Source organism: Heloderma suspectum, chromosome 4, assembly GCF_057233095.1.
Source record: "Heloderma suspectum isolate Gila_16-S chromosome 4, 16-S_ref, whole genome shotgun sequence".
NCBI lineage: Eukaryota > Metazoa > Chordata > Lepidosauria > Squamata > Helodermatidae > Heloderma > Heloderma suspectum.
Genome location: NC_139461.1, coordinates 109,170,174 through 109,193,529, shown reverse-complemented (window position 1 = coordinate 109,193,529; position 23,356 = coordinate 109,170,174). Strand labels below are relative to the sequence as shown.

The window sequence follows — 23,356 nt, the reverse complement described above, 5'->3', positions numbered from 1 at the left end:
GGGAGTTGTAGGACGTTTTCTATCTAAACATGCATAGGATTGCGCCCTAAGTTGATGACATGTCAATATGGTGGTCTTTTTAAATAATATCAGGTTGGCATTAAAATTAATTGCATTTTAATTAGTTCAGTTAAATTTAGTTTAATTTTCAGACTGCTGCAAAATTAAAAATTAATCTCTCAGGCTTTTTTTTCTTCTTCCCCACAGCTTGGAAAGGCAGCAGACTAACAAGGAGAAGAAAAGCAAGGTTTTTGTTGTTGCTTCTGATTAACATTAATTTAAGCAAACCTGAAGAGCCCTCATAAAATGTTGATGGTGTCTGAATCACTTTTAAAATATGTTGGATAAATGCCTTCAATTCATCACTTTAATTAAATGAGTTATGCTTTTTTTTTCTTGCCCACAAGGCGGTAGTATTGAGGAGATTCTAGTCCTGGAGACTGCTGAAATGCAGACAACTGCTGAAATCCCATTTCAAATCATGTTTTTTTTCCCCATCCTTACAGCAGTCAATTATATTGGATATTTTATAAGCCTAATGGCCCATTATGTTAGCAATTTTCTAAATCCAATTAAAGATTGACTCCTTCTAACAAGAAGTAATTGTTTGGGTGGTGTTTTACCATTTCTTACTAGGTGTAAACTGTCACTTCACCTTATCTAATGCAGCCTTTCCCTACATGGTGCCCTCCATATGTTTTGGACTTCAACTCCCATTAGCCCCAGCCAGCATGGTCAATAGTCAGGAATTCTGGGAGTTGTAGCCCAGAACACCTGGAGGGTACCAGGCTGGTGAAGGCTGGTCTAGGAGATTACCAGATTGAAAACTGTATTTGAGGTGGTTTTTATCCTTTGGGTCCATCCACTTAGCACTTTGCATTGTCCAAATTCCAACTCAGTTTTGCCTCTCCCCAGCGCCCAAGAAAGGAATTTGTCTGTCCCTTTTTGTACTGTATCATTCTCGAAGCATCAAGCCAGCCGGCATTTTAGGACTTGAAGTTGTAAGTTTGCATCTCATTTTACAAGAGCGTGGGAACATACCTGGAATGTATGGAGAGAGAGCATCATGAGCCTTGAAAACCAGGATGTTGTGACTGGTATATGTTGGCTGTTATAAGAATCCTTTCTGGCCTTGGGTCCAGCTTCCTGTTGGAAGAGTTCATGGTGTAATCAACTGCCAGGCTTAAATTGTCAAACCAAATCCTCTTTGTGATTAGCTGTAATGACACCATTGATGGCTCTGTGCCTCACTCTGGGCATGCTGGGACTGAGTTTCATTCATTGTCGCTTGTACTGCATAAGGTCAGCCATGATGGATTGATAGCCCCCGCCTTGAGCAAAAGTGTTGAGCGGATGACCCTGAGACCCCTTCCCCATTTCAAGCTCTAACAAAGTTATTGTGGCAAAAGTATATTTACTGTGGTTTCAACTCTGGAATTCCTTACAGTTCAGTTACAGCCAGGCTTTTCAAATGGGTACCTATAGTCAATTTCTTGATCTGGATTTTTTTTTTTTAAAGAACATAAGAAGAGCCATGCTGGATTAGACCAAGAATCTATCTAGTCCAGCATGCTGTTCACACGGTGGCCAACCAGCTGCCCAGGGGAACCCCACAAGCAGGGCATGAGTGCAGCAGCACCCTCCTGCCCATGTTCCCCAGCATGGTATACATAGGCTCACTGCCTTTGAGCCATCCAAGTTGGTGGCCATTGCTACATCTTGTGGTAGCGAATTCCATAGTTTACCTCTGCTGTGTGAAGAAGTACTTCCTTTTGTCTGTCCTGAATCTCCCACCAATCAGCTTCATAGGATGACCCCGGGTTCTAGTACTTTGAGAGAGGGAGAAAAATGTCTCCCTGTCCACTTTCTCCACACCGTGCATGATTTTGTACACCTCTATCATGTCTCCCCTTACCCTCCTTTTTTTCCAAGCTAAACAATCCCAGCTGTTGTAACCTTCCCTCACAGGGGAGATCCTCCAGCCCCTTGATCATTTTAGTTGGCCTTTTCTGCGCTGTACATGTAAGGTTTAATGGATCACTGCAATAGCTTTAGTAATGGTCTACCAAACAGACTTGCTTTTGACTGATGCCCAGTGTTTGCCCTATCCCAGCACTCTCAGGATGTCAGTTACTTGAAAAGATGAGCCTGAATGTAAAGTGGTTTCTCGTTTTAATTCCATGGTATTTGGCATAAGGGATGGTGTGTGGAAGGAGAGGAGGGGCAGAAAACGTACCCATCCACATCTGGGGTAGGGATGTGGATGGGTGTCCTTTCTATCCCCTCCTAAATGGACTACCAGCTGCTTCTAACTCTGGGGGGGACGGACCCTCTTGATGTTTTGCCCCCATCTCATATGCACCATTTCTCATATCAAATATTCTGGAATAAAATGTGATACCTCTTTCTAGCAGGTCTGTTTTAGGGACTGTCCATCTTGAGAAGAAAGAGAAGAGGGCTTCCCTTCTCTTGTAGGCTGGTTGTTGAACTGTCCAGAGGAGCAACTGCATGAACCTAAGGCTGACCCGTAGTTACTAAAGGGCAATGGCTGATTTGTACCCTGTAAAGGAAGTAGTTCAGTTGCCTTATTATGGCTCTTATTAAAGGGGAAAAATCATAGTGCAGTGGTAGGGGCACATGATTTCCGTGCAGAAGGTCACAGATGACCCCCTGGCATCTCAAGGCAGAGCAAGGAAAGACACCTGTCTGAAACTCTGGACAGCCAATGCCACTGAGTGTAGGCCAGGGGTAGGGAACCTCAGGCCCAGGGACTGAATCCAGCCCTCCTCGGATTCCATCTGGCCCTCCAGGGTTCCCCAGATGGCTACGCTCTCTTCCCCTGGCCCCATCCCTTTCATCTGAACACCGTTTGATGGCTTCCTGGCTTTTGCGCAGGCTTCCCCCCATTCTAAAAAGTTGAAATGCCTCTAAAATATGCTGTTACTCTGGCCCTTCCCCTTTTGCCCTTGGCCACATCCACCACTGGAATGTGGCCCCCCAAGAGCTGCTCTGAAATGGAATTCGGCCCTCAAGCTGAAAGGTTCAACACACCTGGTGCAGACAGTATTAAGCTAGATGGACTCAGTATCAGCTTCCTGTCCTTGCAATGACACCAAGACAATTGCTGATGAAAACCAAAGGAAGTGTAGTGGTACACTGTTTACAGGACAGAAAACAGACAACTGCAATGTTTTAATGATGCTGGTGGAGCGTCTAGAAATAGAGAATAGAGAATCCTAATAATAAAAAGTAATATAACCACCATTTCAAAAGGAAACTCCGGATTATCAAAGAGGCAAGAGTTGCCTTGCCCTTTTTACCTGAAAGAGTGCAGTTACCCAAACACCTGTTTGGCATAAAATGAGCCATGCTGTGGCATATGCTTTCATGGAGTTGGGAAAAAGATTGAAACCCTCTCCCACTAAGGAAAAGTGAAAATCTTGTTGGTCAGCATCTTCCAAGCTGGATCGGGGCCACATGGCAGAAACAGAAGAGCTTAAAATGTGTTGAATGTAAAATGCATTTATTTTCAACGGTAAATGTTTACAAGGAAATAATTTTAAAAGTTGTCATCTTTGTAGTGGCTCAAAATAGCATTTTGATTATTTTTGAGTATTCAACGCATACCTGACTAGCATTTATCAAGTGGTTTTGAGTCTTAACATTGTATTTTTTCAGCCCTTTGAAAGATTGAGTAAGGCAGTGTTCCTTTTTAAAAAACAAAACCCTTAAGCATTTAAGAAAAGAGAGGGCCCCTAAAAGTATGCTGGCACTAAACTCTCAGACCTGAACTAACCTGTGCAATTCTGAGATTTCTAAGAGAGCCCCTCAACTGACCCATGAATATACTCCAGGCTGCGTCCCCCTCCCTCCTTCAGCAACTCCTACATTCAAAGGTTTTCAGACTCTTAGATGGATTGAAGAGTGCCTCAGGATAAAACTCAAACAACCATTTTCTCTTAAGTGTCAACTTCTGCAGTCACCAAGTCTTGGGAAGTCAAGTGAAATCACGATTTCTGGACAGGAGTTCTTAATAAAAGAGGTGTTAACAATCACCGCTGATCCCACAGGCTACATACTTTCAGATTGTCATAAAAAGGATCTCTGTCTGATGTCTGCCCATGATGCAGAGCCCTTCAGAAAAAGTGAGCTGCTGCCTGTAACCATAATGGGGAAAAGCTGGTGATTTTTTTTTATATTAGAACTAATTCCCTTTGAATTCATAGTTACCACAAGGATCTTTCTTGCAAAACTCACAAGATTACTTGCATTTAGTTTTAGCTATTTATATTGTCATTGCTTCCTGCCTCCATTTGAATTCCTACCAGGTGATGATTGTGAGAATCAGTGCTTCCTTGTTGGGCAAATAACAGCCAAGTAAACATCTTTTTCATGTATTGCCCATTAATGACAACGTACTGCCTTCATTTTAAAAAATATATTTGCCAAATATATGGTCTTTGTTTTTCCAGAAGTAAATCCCACTGATTTCAGTGGGATTCATTTACAAGTAAATTTGCTTAGGATCATGGCCATGGTGCTTCTAGCTTTCATGTGTGTCCTGAAGTTGGTACTTAATACTCCAGCAGCAACTGTTTCTTCTTATTCTTTGTGTTGCTGCCTTCTCCTTGTCTAGTGCCTTTTAGTCTGTGCTGATTACAGCTGGAGCCACTAGTTACACAACATCTACATGTGAAGGAGTCTACTGAGCTTAACCCAGATGGGAAAGGAATGCTCTCCAATAGTCTGTTATAGGTTCAGAATTGGAAAGTTGATTGGGAAAACTGGGTTCAGGTACCACCTCTGTACTGGCCTTAGCTCAGCTACTGTGTCTTAGCCACTCCTCCCCATCTGTGAAATAGAGATGATAGTGATGGCGGGAGCAACCCTATGGGGATAGGCGGGATTCGAAGTTGTACTCAAAGGCGACCATCTATCTGATGCAGGATGGGTGGAGCGTGGAGGGGATCTTCTCCTCTGCGCTCTGGCCATCCTCCAATTTCGATTGTTGGAATGGGGCGGGGGGACATAGGAAGCGTCATAACGATGCTTCTGCTGTCCCTTCCCTGGGAATGCCCCCTTTTCCCCTGCTCCACGTTGCTCGTATGAGTGCAGAGCCCAGGTCGAACCGCGCCTCTTACAAGGGGGCGGGGAGGCATTTTCCTGGGAACTGACCTCGGAGCGTGGGCTCAGAGGTCGGTTCCTGAAAAAGAAAAACTCTGATGGCCATCTATCCACTGTCTAGTGGCCATAAGATTGTGCCCCTAACCTTCTAAGTTGCTTGTGAGGTCAAACACATAGGGCTGGATCCAGTCATATTTAGAGTAAACACATTAAAAGCAATGGGGCGTAGGTTAGTCCTAACCAACTTAAAGCTTTCAGACTTCAGTGGGTCTGCTCTAAGTATGATTAAACCTGGATCCAACCCACAGAATGTAAAACACTTTGCAAAATAAAAGTGTAATACAAAGTAGTATCTGAGATAGCTGAATACTGTTATTTTGCCACCCAGTTTGCCATTTCCTTGAGGATTTTGCACATGGCTTGTCCTGTCTCCATGTGCTTGTCCCTGCGAGCACTCTTGTGCACCTACCTGCTTTCCACTTACGTGACATTTGATAAGGTGTCACACTGCATAATTACATTTACCTGTAGTTGGGTTTGATTGGGCAGTGCCATACTGAGTCGCTCAGAGGTACTGAGAGTAGGTGGCCTTTCCCCGTCACAAAGGGGTGCACCTCTTAGTTTATCTTGTGTCTTCATTTTCTGTGCAGTATTTGAAAGGTGGGCTGCATGCTATGATAGTATTACAAAAGTGTCTCAGTATCTGAGTTGTTACTACTGTAGCAGTAGGCCATTGCATGTGAGGAGTTTTGAATAGGTGCAACCCACTGGTAGCAACAGATCATGCCTAAAAATGGTACTGTGGTTGCTAGACGAGAACAGAGAGAAGTGCCTACTGAAGTAAAAATGTTATTTCAAACGTATTTCAGCTCAGTTTTATGGGAAAGCATATATGGATTGCATGTTGCCATAGCACCAAAGAACAAATGATTAAAAGGGCAAACCTGCACTAGCAGTTATGCTGTGGAATAAGGGCTGTTCTTAAGAGTGCAGCTAATTTGATATGTCCTTTTAATCCCAAAACTTTTGAGGCTGCAATCTGGTGCGCCCTTACTAAGAAACAAGTCCCACTGAAATCAGTGGGATTTACTTCTGAGTTAACATGCATGGGTCTGGATGCAACGTAAACCATAAATCTGATCCAAGGAAGTGACTTAAGTAATCAAAAGGCAGTAACAAAGTTCTGATGGGCTTGGCCACATGACCATTACAATGTTTAGGTTGCACGCAGTTATAGCTTGACATATTTACCCAGAGATTATCTGCAGCTGCTGGTTACCTCTTAACTAGCATACTTTAAAAGACAGCACATACACCAATATTCAGATGGTTTCATTGCAACTTAGATGCCTTAGTTGGCATGAACTTGTGGTAAATCCTATTGTACCCAAGGCCTTACCCCTTACCTTTTGCTAGAACTGGGGATGAGAGTAGTCTTTGAGCCCCACAAAGGCAGCAACACAGCTTTTAGGACTCTATAGCTCTATTCAGGTGTTAGGAATCAGGGTTCAGTAAATGCACACCGGAGGGCATGCTAGCCCCAGCCTACCCTTCGTTGCTGTCTACATGTGGAGGGTAACTTTCTGAATAGCTGAGCCTTGGTCCCTGATTTTTCCAGGGTTCCAAATTGTATGGAGAGGCTCTCCCCTTCAGAAAGTTGTTCTCTGCATGTAGAGGGTGATGGGAAAAGTGATGGAGGAGTAGAGCTAGCATGCTGCCCTTCATATGTTTACTGAACTCCAATTCCTGATACTTGAATATGCCCCCCCCCCCGCCTCAGAAACTGGTTCTGATCTATAGAACCAGAGAGGACGACAACAAAAAAGTTTGCATCACCATGCAAACATAATGATAAACACAATTTTTCCAACATAAGATGGCACTGTGAGCTTTTCAACATGAGGCATTTATTGTGCGCTCATCATTCTCTACTCATGCTTGTTTACGGATTCTTTAGGCCACGTCATGACCCTCCAGTTTCACTTCACTTTTTAAACAGCACTTTTGGTGAGTTTTTTTAGAGCAGGGAAAATATGGCATTATTTAAAGAAAGTGAAAGAAAACACTTTCTACTTGTATAAATGTACTATTCCGCTATACCACAGTGCCACATAGAGGTTATGAAGAAGAAAAGGAAAGGATACACTCTTCATGTAGTGCTCAGATTTCAAATTTGCAACAAAACTGAAAGTGGATATGGTGGAGTAATAGCCTCATGTAGAAAAGCTCTGCATGTCGGCATAACTGATCTGTGAAGCAGCCTATAGTCCTGCTAGTTTTCAAAAGTTAGGATTCCATTCAAAGAACATTCACACCTTCATTGTCCCAAGGAACAATTAATTGTCAGGCCCATGTGAAAAATGGCAGAATGTGGCTTTGTTTTGGCTGGGTGGAGAAAAAACGCTGCCCTCACCAGTTTTATGATGTTTATCAAAATATCCAAACCACTTTGTATTGTTAAAAAGTAGTCAAATGATTTATACAGGGAGTAGAATAACTGATAGATGTAATCAAACTGAGTCTACGCTTGTACTAAAAAAGCTGTGTACAATCGCCTGGACAGCTCAGTCTTTTTCTTTTTTTCTTGTTCAGAAAAAAAAATGATGTGGGGAGGATTTTGTACACTACAACGTAATATTAAAATATACTGCTTATTGTGCTTTTTTATTGTTCAGAGCACCATTAGCCTCCATTAGGTAGTCTTTATGGAACCCGTTCTTGAATTCTGTCATCAGAGGGATGTCTTTCATGTCAGTTCTTGGCGGTCTTTTACGATACGTCTGGAGGGAGAAAATACAGCAGAAAACAAGATTAGGACTGTCTTTCTCTTAAGGAGCTTTGAATGCTTTAGTTAGGTCCAAAGTTGGCCTTCAGTGTTAAACAGACAGGATGCTGTCACACATTAATAATTTTCTTATAGGTGGCATTGTAGTCTATGCATTCTTGAAGTCTATGCATTCTTCAGCAGTTCTTATTCCCAAGGTTTTTTTTAGAATTTGGTGTTAAAAGTGTGTGTGTGTGTGTGTGTGTGTGTTCACAAAATAAAAATACTCAGAACTATTGTAGAAGGCTGAGTGCTTTGTTGTTGTTGTTGTCGTTCAGTCGTGTCCGACTCTTCGTGACCCCATGGACCATAGCATGCCAGGCCTTCCTGTCCTGTGCTCTCTCCCAGAGCGTGCTCAAGTCCATTGAGTGCTTGGGCATTCTCTTAAACCCAGGTTTGGAACTCCACAGGACAAAAGCTGCTTCAGGAATAATTTGAAGTGGAGAAGCACCCCCCCGCCCGCCCCCCCCGCCGCTATTTCTCTACTCACTCATCCCTTTTGCCTTTTCTTGGAGTAGGGCAGTGGATGTGACATGGTTTTAATAGTTGATTTAGCTGGCTTTTCTCTCTCAAAGTCATGTCAGATGTCTTGTTATAAAATGCCAAGTGAAAAGCAACTGAAAATGCTTAAGACACAGAGTTGAATCCAGAGTTTGTCATGCTTGGAGTAGACCCATTGAAATCAATGGGACAAGTTAGTTGTGACTAACTTAAATCCCATTGATTTCAATGGGTCTAATCTAAGCATGACTGAGTCTGGATCCAACCCACTATTAAGAATTTGGGAGACTGAGAGCACAATCCTATGCATGTTTGGACAGAAAAGCATGGCTGGCTGCGGAATGCGAGGAGTTATAGGACTTCTGTCTAAATATGCATAGGATTGTTCTCTGAATATGTAAAAAGTAGTGACTATATTAAGGGAAGACACAAAGGAAGTTCATAATAAATTCTGGGTAACTTATTTAAATCTAATGCATGCAGTGGTTTGGGTAATTTCTATAAACAAAGGATGTATGTTCAGTCTTATCACTCAGGTAAAAGGGTTATTTGAGGAGTAATTTTAACGGGGAAGGTCAGGGGTTTTATCTCAAGTTGGTTGGGTGGTAAATCAGTCATCCAAGGTCAAAAGTGTATTTAAAGGGTCGCTTATCAGTTAATGGTCAATATTTTGTGTTAAGGAATGCAAACACTATAAATTTTATGTTTATTGAAGTTGACATACCTAAAATAATTTTTATTGTTAAGTTACATCTAGAAAAAAATGCATACATTATAACGACTAACTTGTCATTAGAAGAACGGTAACTTTAAGAACGGATGCCTGAACATAAGGTTCCAGCAAGGGCAGAGGTGTGGTTGATAACAACACTGCTACCATGTAACTTGGTTTTCCTAGTGTTACATTTTAATGCTGATTTTTTAAGAAGAAAAACAGAAGGCTTCAACTGCAAGACATAACTTCTATCAGCCAGAGCAGGAACCTTTACCCCTTTACCACAGAAGTTTGCAGTAAGCCTCTGTAAATGTTTGAATGCAAACTCCAGTCTAGGGAGTCTGCAGGTACACTGAAGGAGAGTCCCAGATAATGAAGGAGAGTCCTCCTCTCTCTGAAGGAGAGTCCTCCTCTCTCTGAAGGAGAGTCCTCCTCTCTGAAGGAGAGTCCCAGATAATGACCAAGGGAGAGGAATTGGGCTCAAGTGGCCACTACATCCATACTCCTGCAATGGTATCCTCATACTGGAGACAGCCCAGTCCAAATTAAGTATTGTCCCACCTGGTCTTCTGGAGTCCTATACAACCATACCTGGCCATCAGTTGTTGAAGGATGGGATGAAGTGAAGGGCCCATGTGAACCTGACAACCCTCTGGTGATGCACAGGTCTCTGCGGTGCACATGGCACATATGCGATGCTGTATGTCATCCCACTAAGCTGATTGGTGGGAGATTCAGGACAGATGAAGTATTCATATAGCGCATAGTTGAAATTATGAAATACACTACCACAAGATGTAGTGATCGGCACCAATTTAGATGGCTTTAGAAGGGGATCAGACAAATTCATGGAGGATAAGGTTATTAATGATTACTAGTCCCGATAGCTACGTGTATTTCCAGTATCAGAGGCAGTATGCTTATGTACACAAGATGCTGGGGAACATGGGCAAAAGGGTGCTATTGCACCCATGTCCTGCTTGTGGGTTTCCCAGGGGCAGCCAATTGCCACTGTGTGATGGATCCTTGGTCTGATTCTTATGTGCCCAAAGCAGCATGTCAGCCTCTCTCCCTGTATGGATGATGAATCACGACATAATCCCCCATTAAATCCCAGAGAACTTTGGGTATCCTCTACAATATGAGGGAGGCTGAAAGATAGTTGCATGCTGTTTCTGGCTATGGCCATATCCTACACCAATTGAGAGTATAACCCTGGGATCATTTCTGCCACCCCTGGGAATTGTGGGCCAGTAGTCTCAGTGTGTTTTAGGCAGCACCTCAAGTGATGGTGGGTTCTCCGTCACTGGAAGCATTTAAGCAGGGGCTGGACAACTATCTGTCATGGATTTTGTAGTTGCATCCTGCATTATAGGTCCTTCATTGAGCAGAGGGTTGGACTAGAAGCCCTACAAGGGTAGCATTCAGTGTTAGTCCTATGTAGAGTAGACCTGTTGGAATGAATGAGACAAGTCTTGAGTAACCAGACTCATTCATTTCAGTGGGTTTACTCTACACAGAAAGCTAGGCTTCAGCAGTATGTGAACCGAGAACTACCGGAAGTACAAGCTGGGTTCCGAAGAGGCAGAGGAACTAGAGATCAAATCACCAACATTCGCTGGATCATGGAGAAAGCAAGAGAATTCCAGAAAAACGTCTATTTCTGCTTCATTGACTACGCTAAAGCCTTTGATTGTGTGGATCACAACAAACTCTGGCAAATTCTGAAAGAGATGGGGGTACCAGACCACCATACCTGTCTCCTGAGAAACCTGGACAAGGGTCAAGAAGCAGCAGTAAGAACCAGACATGGAACAACTGAGTGGTTCAAAATTGGGAAAGGAGTACGACAAGGCTGCATATCGTCGCCCTGCTTATTTAACTTATATGCAGAGTACATCATGAGAAACGCCGGGTTGGATGACTCACAGGTCGGAATTAAGATTGCTGGGAGAATTATCAACAACCTCAGATACGCAGACAATACCACCCTAATGGCAGAAAGCGAAGAGGATCTAAAGAGCCTCTTGTTGAGGGTGAAAGTGGAGAGTGCAAAAGCTGGTTTGAAACTCAACATTAAAAAAACAAAGATCATGGCATCTGGCCCCATCACTTCCTGGCATATAGGAGGGGAAGAAATGAAAGCAGTGACAGATTTTATTTTCTTGGGCTCCAAGATCACTGCAGACGATTACTGTAGCCATGAAATAAAAAGACGCTTGCTCCTTGGGAGGAAAGCTATGGCACACCTAGACAGCATAGTAAGAAGCAGAGACATCACCTTGCCGACAAAGGTCCGCATAATCAAAGCTATGGTTTTCCCAGTAGCAACGTATAGCTGTGAGAGCTGGACTATAAGGAAGGCTGCGCACCGAAGAATTGATGCTTTCGAACTATGGTGCTGGAGAAGACTCTTAAGAGTCCCCTGGACTGCAAGGAGGTCAAATCAGTCCATCCTAAAGGAAATCAACCCTGAGTGCTCATTGGAAGGACAGATACTGAAGCTGAAGTTCAAATATTTTGGCCACCAAATGCGAAGAGAAAAGTCACTGGAAAAGACCCTGATGCTGGGAAGGATTGAAGGCAAAAGGAGAAGGGGACGGCAGAGGATGAGATGGCTAGATAGCATCACCGATGCAATGAATATGGACTTGAGCACACTCCGGGAGAGAGCGGAGGACAGGAAAGCTTGGCGTTCAATGGTCCATGGGGTCACGAAGAGTCAGAAACAACTGAATGACTGAACAACAACAACTCTACATAGGACTAACCGGACAATGCCCCAAGATCCCTTCCCGCTAAAATTCAATCACTTAAAGGAGATGTTTTGGTAGGAGAAAATATATAGTGGTAGAAGTAAAGCCTTGAATTACACCAGTATAACATGACCTATTTAAAACCAATATTGACATAAACATATTTCGAGTGCAATGTGTTAGTTGTTTCTTCCCTTGTAAGATGAATTCACAAGATGACATTTCAGCTATTCTTAACTGCCATTTGGTTGACAGGACTTCTAGAATAATATTCCCAGTGGTTAGCAACTGCCTTTTATCCATACTTGTGCTGTTTAAGTACCAAGCAAGAGGAAGAACCATTCTGGCTACATCTTCTGATTACAGAAAAACTGCTAAGCTGAGCTATGCAATTAATTTAGAGCTCTTAGTCCCCCTTCCCCAATTATCCCATACACATATACAGCAGCATATTTTCCCATTTAATTGTTGCTTTAGAAGATTTTGCAGGAAAGTCCTTTCATCTGATTAAATACAGTACATCCCAACAATTGCATTATATCCTTTGGATGCTATTCTTGCAATCTGTAATAGCATAACATCCCATCCCCATGTACAGGATACAAGGGATTAGCCATCATGCCACCTTTAAAAAGATACAGGTAGATCTGTACCTAGAATAACTTTTTATAAGATTCATAAAATGACTGTGAGGGGGGAGGCAGTTTGCCTTCTGTTCTTTGCTACTTCTAGTGTAGATTAAGCATTCCAGTGCTAGATTTGCGGAGCAGAGAAGTGAACAGCGTAGCTCTTACAATAGCACTGGGTGCGAAGACAGCATTTTCCCAGATAACAAAACAGTGAAGCTTTGAGTACCAGAAGAGTGTACTGTCACTGTAACAGAAGAAGCACAACCTTGGGGGAAAAAAGATATGTAGAGCGTGTGAAACAAGTTCCTAACAAAGCATATTTATTATGCAGAAAACAGATATAAAAAGGCTCTCCAAGCTTTGGGTTATAGTCCTCTGCTGAAATGAAAGTTGACACAATCTGACCCCTTGGGCGCATGGAGAGCAGAAGGACTAATAAAGCTTATCCTGGATTCCATATATTGGCCCTGATCCACCAAGAAAAGCCTGCCCAGAGAAGCAGTTTTCACACATACTGCTGATGCATCTGCACTGCGATGCTCAACAAGGTCCAGGTGAAATGGCTGGATGCTTCTCTTGATCACTGGCATAGCAGTAAATTTGGAAGTGCAGGCACTTATTATGCCAGTCCCCACAGACAAGCCCCCAAGAAGAGTGCCAAAATGCAGGCAGCGGCGTTGTTCCATATCAACAAGCCAGTTCTAGCAGTTCGTCTCCACCAGGAGCAGGTTTCTTGTAAATCTAATGTGTTTTACTTGCCCACTCAAGATAACGCCACCACCAAAATACTTTGCATTACAAGAAACAATATTTTGTTGTTGGGAAAATTCATTTCTGCCAGCCACTGTGAGGTCTGCAGCTAAGCTCGGGCAGAATAGGGAACTCTGGAGGGGAGTTGCAGATGATGTCAGCTTTCCTGCTAATAAAAAAAGTGCCATTGCCGAGTCCCTGCAACCCCTGGCTCCACTCCACTACTGCTTTTGATGTGGGTGACAATGCACATTCCTATCTGGGCGTACCAGTTGTTCGCAACCAAAACTGGATTGCAGCCACTGAAGTACCATTTTTTGGCCTGTATTTCCTACCAGCTTGCTAAAGCTCAATTATATCTACTGTATTGTATGGTGTTTGCTGGATTCTGTTTTATTCTTATTTAGTGGACACTAGTGCTTCTAACTTTCTGTACATTATTCTTGCCTGTGAAGTTTGATTTTGCTGTCATATGTGGTTTTTCTCCACATTTCATAGGAATAGAAGGCAAGAGAGCTGCAATAAAGACTCTTACCATTGCAGAACTGGACACTCACTAGGAAACATTATCACACCACAGTAAATGTTGCATAATTGCTGAATTTGATTCTTGTAAATGTTCATTAGTAAGATACTTGGTATTCTTTTTAACAGTGGGGTGGCGTGGGGGGAACTACTGCTGACTCCATTAAAGCTGGGAAAATCATATTTCAAGCTAGATCCCTCTTTACTACTGACATTACATGTAACGGTACAATATGGTGGTGGGTTCTTTGTTTTTTAAAATCTTCTTCCTGCTCAACTTACCTTAACATAAAAGTTAACAAATAAAATGACCAGTGTGGCCATGTATGAGGACTGGAAGATGAGGCAACCAAATGGAAATCCACATGGTTTCACAACTGCACTGAGCGTGTGTGTAATGGTGAGCAAAAACTGGATCTGTTGAAGAAAGAAACATCAAGCTTATCATTTGCAGGATTAGGCCTTGCCCAGGGTTAAAATTCACCCATTTCACATTTGATAATTTTATGTTATCTGCAAATTATGCTGTGATACATTGATACATATTTTTTTAGCCAGGTTCTTAATGAATGTTAAAATGACAATCCCTTACCCAGAGATATTGGAATAGATATGTTGATAGATATAAAAATGACTCCCTATGTATACCAGTTTGAGGCTTGCTTCACATGAATGCTATTTAGAAGGTTGCATGATACCATAACTTCAGTGGGCAGTATCAGATACCGCTGCTGCGTTCCCGCTGTTTCTGTTGTGCCAGCAGGATTCATGGCTAGCATAACTGGAAGCTAGTTCTTCCTAAAGTATCCCCAGGAATGAGTGGTAACACTTGTTTCCAGAATGGGACAGATCAGTGGCGCTCCCTTCAGCAAGCTCCACTGACCTGCCCTGTTCCGGAAATGAGTGTTCGGGCTCATTTCTGTTTGCTTCAGGATCCCCTAGCTTCTTATTATGCTAGGGGTGGTTCCTGCTAGGGCAGAGGCAGTGGTGGATACTGCCCAATGTTGACTAGTCATCACTGTTGACACTCCTGTAGCAACAGCCTAACAAAAAGATGGTCATGAACAATTTAGGGATAGTCTAAATGTTACCTTCCCCAGGGGAGGTTGCTTTAGAGCAGTCTTCCCCAACCTGGCACCTTCCAAATGTCTTGGACTTCAACTCCTAGCAGCTCTACTCAGTATGGGCAATGGTTAGGAATGCTGGGAATTGTAGGCCAACTCTATAGGATGAGTGGAAAGCAAATGTGACTAAGGGCTTCTTCACACAGAGCTTTTATCCTGCTATTGAGATTGCTCACTCATGGAAGTCTGCGGGTCCTTATGATATCATCAACCTCCAGGGCACATCCAGAGGTATTTCCTGGTTATTCCATCTCAAAAAGATCCAGGAATAATGAAATCTATTCTAATGAAAGTTGGGATGTTGCGCTATTAAAACAGCCACTAGATGGTGCTGTTTCATTGAGTTCTATGGAACCTTGAAAATTAAAAGCTCCTCCTCTCAGCAATCACATGGTCACCGCTGTAAAAGTGGAAAGGCTCCACAATGGGAGGACTGCGGGGGTTTTCTTTAATGTAAAGGCAGCCTGAGGGAGCAATCCTCTGCATGTTTAGACAGAAAAACGTCCTACAATTCACAGTATGCCCCAGGCAGCCGTAGTGGCTGGGGAATGCTGGGAGTTGTAGGACGTCTTCTGTCTAAACATGCAAACGATTGCACCCTAATACTAACAATTTACATCTTTGGAAATGCACATGTAAAAGCATCTTAAACAATGAAATGTCCATGTACACTTGATAAAGGAGATTAAATAATATGCTATAAGAACTGACATTTTTTCCTCAGTTATGTCTTCATTTAAAAGGTCTTGGCTCATTATTTAACATTTCTATTCTTTAAACTGTGTTTATTAGGAATGAACAAGGATGTAATTGTACCAGTTGTGCCTGAGTCAGGTATTTCTTCCACCAAAGATACTTGCGCATGGATGGAATGACGGACAGCCCATAGTAGGAGTACATGAGGACATGGATAAAACTATTCAAGGTGGGTCCAAAGAAACCTGTAGTGATTGAATTAAACATGTCGTACATTTAATGCAAATATCTTGTTTTTGAGAATCAACATTATAGTTCACTGACAGTTCAAGGCACTGTAGCATTTTGTAGGGTTTCTCGAAGAGTCAAAGCACAGAGCCTTTATTAACATTTCACAAACTATTACAGAAAGATGATTCTGTGGGTTTGTGTTGCTTCCCTCTTTGTAACCTGTAGAGATTTCTGTCTACCTAGGCCAAAGGGAAAACATTTCCAAAAGAGAAAATACTGAAGCCTGTTTGACTCACAATTGCTGCTAGGGTGTCCAAGGCTGGATTTAGGGGCAGGCAAGTGTCTGGGGCACTGGGCCTGGGGGCGCCAGGCTTGTCAGGGGAAAGCCTGCCACAGGCTATCTATTCAACAGCTGAAACAAACAGTACAAATAATTTGTCTTCATTTGTAAAGCTGGCAACATTTGATCTGAGCGGCCAGTGTTGCATTTAACATTCATTCGTTTAAAAGGGAGGATTGGATCCAGAACTTAGTCGTACTTCAAATAAACCCATGCTAACCAATTGATTAGAAGGGGTCTGTTCTAAGTATATCTAAGTTCTGGATCCAAACCAGGAAAATTTACAAACTCTGTGTCCATTCAACAAAGAGAGAGGGACGGGACGGCGGGGCAGAGATTTGGATCAGATCCCTGCATGCAAAATTATTTTATATGACAGGGATAAACCATGCCTGAAAATGGTGAATCAAAGTCATGAAATAAGCTACAAATGCAAGTAAAACACAAGGGGTTGGATACAACATCTGCCTTCTGCGGGAGGAAGGGCTCCACTTGCAGAAAGTCTCTCTGCCAGATTTTGGGGGTCTCCCCATTCAGGAGGGTCTTTTGATTCTCTGTTTAGTATTTTCAGGGGACTGGAAGGGCTGCCGTGGGAAGGAAGGGTGAGGAACTCCACTTCCACCAGTGCAGAGTGAATCTGGATCCAACTCAAGGTATTCAAGAGTCGAACCAAGTGGAAGGGGAGTGTGGAAGATGCTGGCTGCCTGGGGTGCCCTTTGGTCTAGGGCCAGCCCTGAGAGTGGCCTAAGGATGGCCATGCCTCATGTGGAAGTGGGGTTCAATGTAGTCCAGCAGTTCAGTTCCACTTCATTTTCCCAGGGGGCAGAGAATGGGCAAGAGCAATTATAGGCTACTGGGCATGCTCAATAGACATCATCTTTTTCTTTTGAAAACTGCAACAGGTGGCAGTAGTAATAGTAGTTATTATCAATGGTCTACCAACCACTTACGTACAAAATAAAAGAATGCACAGATATAAAACATGTATAAAAAGATACAGTGTATAAAATTAAGAAGAACATCATGAAACTATTATAGAGGGTCTGATTTAGATGGCTACATTAAAGCATTTAGCAACTTGCTCTGTAAATGAGGTGTTAGAACACTCAAGTTAAATAATCAACAGGAACTCTTAAGAATCCAGGGAAAGATTGTGTAATAGGATAAATCAACGTTTCTCTAGCCCCTTGATAGAAACTATACTTGAAGAAGACATGCAGAACAGACTCCACCTCTTCATTTTTGCAGGGGCAACATCTGGAATTTTATTATATCTATTGTCAAAAAGATTGGAGTAGAACATTGGACCAAGGCAGAAAACTAGCTCTCATATTTGGAGATGGATAACCAATTTCAATTGGACATCCCGTTTTGGAAGTTTGGGCCTGGCAAACCCAACGGCCAAGGAGAACATAGACCCTGTGCCACTCTGGTGTCTCTTCAGATCAAGCAACAGATCAGGCAGCCCGGCACATTATCTCATTGGGAAAGCAAATAAATCTATGAGCCCCCTGCAAGCTTTACTACAGCAATGGACTATAAATCGCTACCTCTTCAGTTTGTGTCTTTGCACCAGAAAACTAAAAAGAGGGTAGGCAGGGACTTCCGTGCAAGGCTAACCAAGGAAGATTAGGCTGCAAGTGAGATTTGAACCAACTACCTACAGGAATGTGCTGAAGTGCCCTAACAAGTTCTTTTGAATGGAGGAGTAGCTGAGGATGATCTTGCAACATATGAAATGTGTCAACAGAAAGCAAAATGGCAACTGAGTAGCTGCTGCTAGGTGTTTAGTTCAGATTCGAAGTGAAGCACCTAACTCAGCGTTCCTCAACCTGGTGCCCTCTAGATGTATTGGACTGCACGTCCCAGAATTCCCAGCCAGCATGGCAAATGCCATGCTGGCTGGGAATTCTGGGACGTGCAGTCCAATACATCTAGAGGGCACCAGGTTGGGAAAAGCTGACTGCTGACTCACCCTTTTGCCTATGTTTCACTAAAATGTATGCAAGATCCATCTCAGCTTTTCCCAAAGTGGTAGTGATCTGCAGTCAGATCTTCATGTATGGAAGTATCCTAGGTATACTTTTTTATTATTCTCTTACCTCCACACCTCCAAATACTCACTTTGTCCACAAGGTATCCAGTTCATGACGCACCACCAGATGTTAAACATAGTGGCATGATGATAAACGTGAAGGAAAGTAATTTGGCTGTTTTTCTTCCGCAGCACAAAGAAAAGAGTGTCAGCAAATTCAATGACTTTGGAAAAGTAATACCACCACAACACCTTGGCCACCTGCAAGAACAAGACACAGAAATGAATATCTCTCCTTGAAGTGACATGTTCTGCTATCCTTAAATAATCCGATTGCACTCTGCATTTCCTCAGCAAGACATCTTAGTTATGCTTCAGCATCACGAGCACGCTGCTAGAACTAGGCCAACCATGCTGGGCTTTGCAACAGAATATCAAACTCTAATAATGGATAATGAATTGAGCAGAATAAAGACACTGTGGTGTGCATTTACATAAGGCCCTGGGCGCAACAGATTATGGAAAGATTCTGACCTGTGGTGGGAGTAAATACAATGCACTCTACTTACAAAGTAAATGCTTAGTACAAAGGCTGCCTGTTTGGAATAGTTTATGCATTGCTTACACTGTCCACCTGTTCTGATTGACTAAATCAGTTTATAAGAGTGCTGCATCATATTTTAAAGGTTTAACTTTTCATAGCTACAACAGGGCACTCCTGTGCATGAGTGGATAGGGCTCACCCAAAATCAACATAGTCATGTGTGCCCCATGAAGAAAGCAGGTATTAAAACTGCATGAAAGCAGATGGCTCTAGAGATGACAAAAGCAATGTGGAAGCCACAGGCCACGAGCCAAGTCAAATACATGTAAGACATGTATTGTGTTTATACCACTTGATGGAGGAGAAGTCTGTTAATGAGTATTTATCATGAGAGTTAAAATGGAACTTCCATGTTCAGAGGCAATCTACCCCTGAATATCATTTGCAAGGGGGTGGTAAACAACAGGGAAGGGAACCAAAGCCTTCCTATTAAGAGAAGGGAAGGAGCAGAGTAGTATGCCTTTGGAACCAACATGCCTTTAAGTTCACTGCAGTCCAGATAAGCCTGCAATGCTGCAATGCAAATGCTGGAAAGTATGGCAAGGAGGAAACTACCAAGTCAAAAAAAGTGCAGATGGTAATAGAGAGTTTATCGACTACTTAATAGCACCAATAGAGGTTTTAAAAAAAAAAAAATCCAAGCCCTCTGCTCAACAGAGGGATTTAATATTTGGTGTTTAAAAAAAAAAAAATCACTGATCATTGTTGAGGCTACTGCTACAATTAACACTAATTTCGAAGTCCCAGTTTTTTAGTTAAGCAACATAAATCAAAGAAATTACTGTGTGGGGAAAGCCTCAAAATACTGCTATGTTACAATGCAGGTGGACATTAGAGAGGGGTGTTTTTTGTTTTTTAAAGCAGAGCTTTATTATGCTCAAAGCTTCCTAGTGTCAAGCCTGGGAGGTAACTCATTGGACAAAGATCCTGACATTGCAGAGCCCACAGACCCTGTGGGATTCCCTGACTCAGGTACCTCTGGAAGCTATGGAGATGCTACATTGGGCCCTTCAGTAACAACAGAGCATGCCAGTGCAAAAAGGTGGAGCACCGGCCACCACTCGAAGGCAAAGCTCACGGCTCAAGACCCAAAGCACCAAGTTCCTCAAGAGTAAAGGTCTACTTGAGAGCAAGGGTCTCCTGGGAAGTACAAACACTTTGAAACCAGGACTAAGAGCTTGCCGTTGTACTTGGGTGTGGGCTGGAAGGCTTGACTCTATAAGCTCTCAGTTGAGAGCTGCTGGTTGCTGGAACAACAACTTTATTTAATCTTCTAGTGCCTTGCAACTTAGTTTTCCTGACCTTTCTTTATTATTTATTTCATTTATATCCCATATTTCGTCTGCCGTGGAACTCAAGGTAGCTACATGTGGTTCCCAGGTGGCCTGCCCTCCGAGCCCTGACCAGACCCAGACCTGCTTAGCTTCAGCGAGGTAGCTGTCTTATGTGCCTTCAGACCGTGCCTGGGACCTTTGGACTGGTCTCTCATGCTGCTGGCCCCTGGCCGCCTGATAAGACCCTGCTCCCTTAAATTGTGCTTGATTCAGACTGCTTGCCTGTGCTTGATGTTGGCTCTGCCTCAGGCCCTGCTTTTGGACTGACCTTCTTGGCCAGTAATACTGTGCCTCTGATCTCTGCCTGCCTTCTGACTTTGATGAACGGATTTGCCCCATGGTTTGCCCCAGGACTGAGCTTGACCCAGCCATAGTGGGGCACCTTTTACCTGACTGGGGCATCTTGCTGCTGCTGCTGCAAATTTCTATCAGGATAGTTCCTCACTTTAAAAAGAACAAACACGGTACAGATTCTAGGCGCACAAAGGCAAAAGTGAGGCACACACAATTTCTCAACACTCGACTCATACTCCTTCTGTCTCAGCTAGCCTGTCCTGCCTCCTCCTCGTGCACGTGTGTTGTCAGGGAGGAAGGGGTGGCTGCAGACACCAACGAGACAGTTCACAGCTACACTGCTGTTGTGGCTGGGCAGTCTGCATGACTGCGCAACTGACTGGGAGAGAGGGTGATGACAATCTGCCACCAGAGGCAAGTGCCTCACTTCCCCTAATTATAGGGCTGGCCCCGACCCCACCTCAGCTGTCAGAAATCTACAGCCAGAGAACACATGCATGCTGTTCCCCTCTACCTAACAATCCACTCCTAGTTTCCCTGCTCACTTCATCCAATCTTTACAAAAAAAGTTTGCCCCTGCAACTCTGCCCCCTTATTGTTATGGACAAACCCTCTGCACCCTTCTACAACTTAGACTCACAAAAGCCCAATTCAGGAGTGTGTCTCCAATACCAAGGCTGAGTCCAGGAATATGCATATTAAAGTACCTCTGAGCATGGGCATAGTGCTTTTTTTAATCACTGAACAATTGCATTGATTCTCCTATCTTCCTACATACTTAAATTTCAGGAGAACATGCTTAGCCAAGGGATTTCAGTACAAGGGCTAAGCCCATAGCACTTTCCCTCCATAAAAAAAAAATCCACTCCTGGCTTCCTCATCCCTGACTTGCCCGTTGTAGCAGCCTGATTCACAGAATAAAGATAAACTAAATAATTCCCTTGCCTTTGCTCCTGCCTTCCCTCCCTATCTCTGCAAACTTCTATTGCAGCTCCTGCTTGCTTTCCCCCAATCTGGGAGAAGCAGAAAAGGCTAACCAATAGTAAAATCATCTAATGTACATTCAGCACCAAGGCTTTTAAGAGGAAAGCTCAGAGGGGGGGAATTGAAATCAGCAATTGCATTTATAAAAAGAACACCTTTCATACCAGTTTCTTCATTTGCCTCTGTTAGAACTCTTAAGGCTGAAGATATGAAGACACACACACACACACACACGAAACTACTTCTCTAAAATCAGGACTGTTAGAAGGACGGTTTCTCTCAGGACAGGGTTCTGACAACCATGACTGTCCTAGCCAAATGCAGACTGTTGAAGAGTGAGGTGTGGCATAAGAAAAGATACAAGAGGGAAGGAGTAATTAACAGAGCAATCATATACATGTCTACTCAGAAGTAAGCTCCACTGAGTTAAATGGGACTTAGTGTCAGGTAAGTGTGCATAGTATTGCAGCCTAAGTAAGAGAGAGAAAACAGAAGACTTTGCTGGCTGACAAAACTACAGAAAAGAGGAATCAAAGAGGCTACTATAAGAACTAGAACTGAAATCAAGCTGTGAGGAATCCACAGGTTTGAGGTTTTGCTCCAACTGTAATTAGCAATTGGTAGGATTAGCCTCTAGCCAAGTTTAAAATAAAACGTCATATTTTTCAGTGTCTTTTATTCCATGCAGCATGTGTGTTGTGTTCCTGGCCAGTTGTGTGTCCAGTCATGTGAACAAAAACGTACGGGTTATCCAGCTGTAAAAGTAGCTCTTTGCCTTACATGAATACTTGAGAAGCCACCACATGCCCATGTCACAGATGCATTGTGTAAAGAGGCATCACACGATCCTGTTGCATTGCAGAATATTTAGAAAGCTGCCGCATAGGCTTTGCAGATGTCCACACCTAACACCTGGATGTCAGGAGAAGGTGCTGGGCAACCTCATTCTACACATGATGGTCTTTCACACATGTGAAGAAGACTACAGTTAACATGAATACAACAAGGATTTTAATTATTTAAAAGCAAGATGTTGACTATAGGGAATGTAAACTTTCCATCACAAGTTTTTTCAAAAGTAAATTATGTCCTTTCAGAAATGTGTACCAATGTTTTCTTAATTTTGAAAAAATTGTGCATAGTGTGGGAAGTGATAAACTATCCTTTTAAAACTTTATTGAAATTTTTGTGACGTTTTTACAATTAAAAACCATAAACATATATAAAACTACAATGCAGGGCTAATCATGTGAAAAAAGAATATGGAAGACACCTACCTAGGTGGGCCAATTTTAAAGTTAGAGTAAAGGATAATCACCATTATGGTCAATATATTCTTCTATGGTAAAAAAAACCCTACATAAATGCAACAATACATGTACGAAGTTTTGTGCAGAAGTAAACCTCATTGAGTTCTATGGGGCTTACCCCCAGGTGTGTATAGGACAACAGCCTAACAAAGACTAATCAGGCATTAAGGGAAAACTGCACCATCTTTCAGTCCTTCAGGTATTTTTTGTGTCTTACCCGGATATCAGCTTCTCCTGCGCTGGTCAGGTTCTGGCACTGTAAATTATAACTTCCTTCCCAAGTGGCAAGAATTAGCTGGAGAAGAAAACACATTCTATTACTCTGAATAGAACTCCCATTGTAATGGTTAATTATTTCATGGGCTTGGGATTTTGAAGTTAGGGTGGATAACCTTCAGCTCCACATATACCAACGAAATAAATCCCTATTCCCATCAATAATAATGCCCAAGTTTCTTTTATGCATTATTGATTTTGCAAGGTCAGCAACACTGTGGGTTCCAGCTATTATCTTTGTTTACATTTTTATACAGGTGACTGGCCCCACTCAATCAGGCTTCCAAGTATTACCACTGAGGTA

General features: G+C 42.8%; 2 protein-coding genes across 2 annotated transcripts in view; one reads left to right on the top strand and one right to left on the bottom strand.

Annotated features, from left to right (window-relative positions):
• SYCP2L (synaptonemal complex protein 2 like) overlaps positions 1-591 on the top strand; it is a 63,547-nt gene extending 62,956 nt beyond the window's left edge. The window contains exon 31 of the mRNA XM_084851491.1: positions 208-591. The gene's annotated coding sequence lies outside the window, so the exon portion shown is untranslated. The remainder of the gene's footprint in view (positions 1-207) is intronic.
• Positions 592-3,163: 2,572 nt separating this feature from the next.
• The window catches only part of ELOVL2 (ELOVL fatty acid elongase 2), a 59,415-nt gene continuing 39,222 nt past the window's right edge, over positions 3,164-23,356 (bottom strand). Inside the window, exons 4-8 of the mRNA XM_084850337.1 lie at positions 22,994-23,071; positions 18,340-18,511; positions 15,765-15,889; positions 14,107-14,241; positions 3,164-7,904 (exon numbers count right to left, since the gene is read on the bottom strand). Coding sequence (XP_084706463.1) covers positions 7,776-7,904; positions 14,107-14,241; positions 15,765-15,889; positions 18,340-18,511; positions 22,994-23,071 — 639 coding nt within the window. The 3' untranslated portion in view covers positions 3,164-7,775. The remainder of the gene's footprint in view (positions 7,905-14,106; positions 14,242-15,764; positions 15,890-18,339; positions 18,512-22,993; positions 23,072-23,356) is intronic.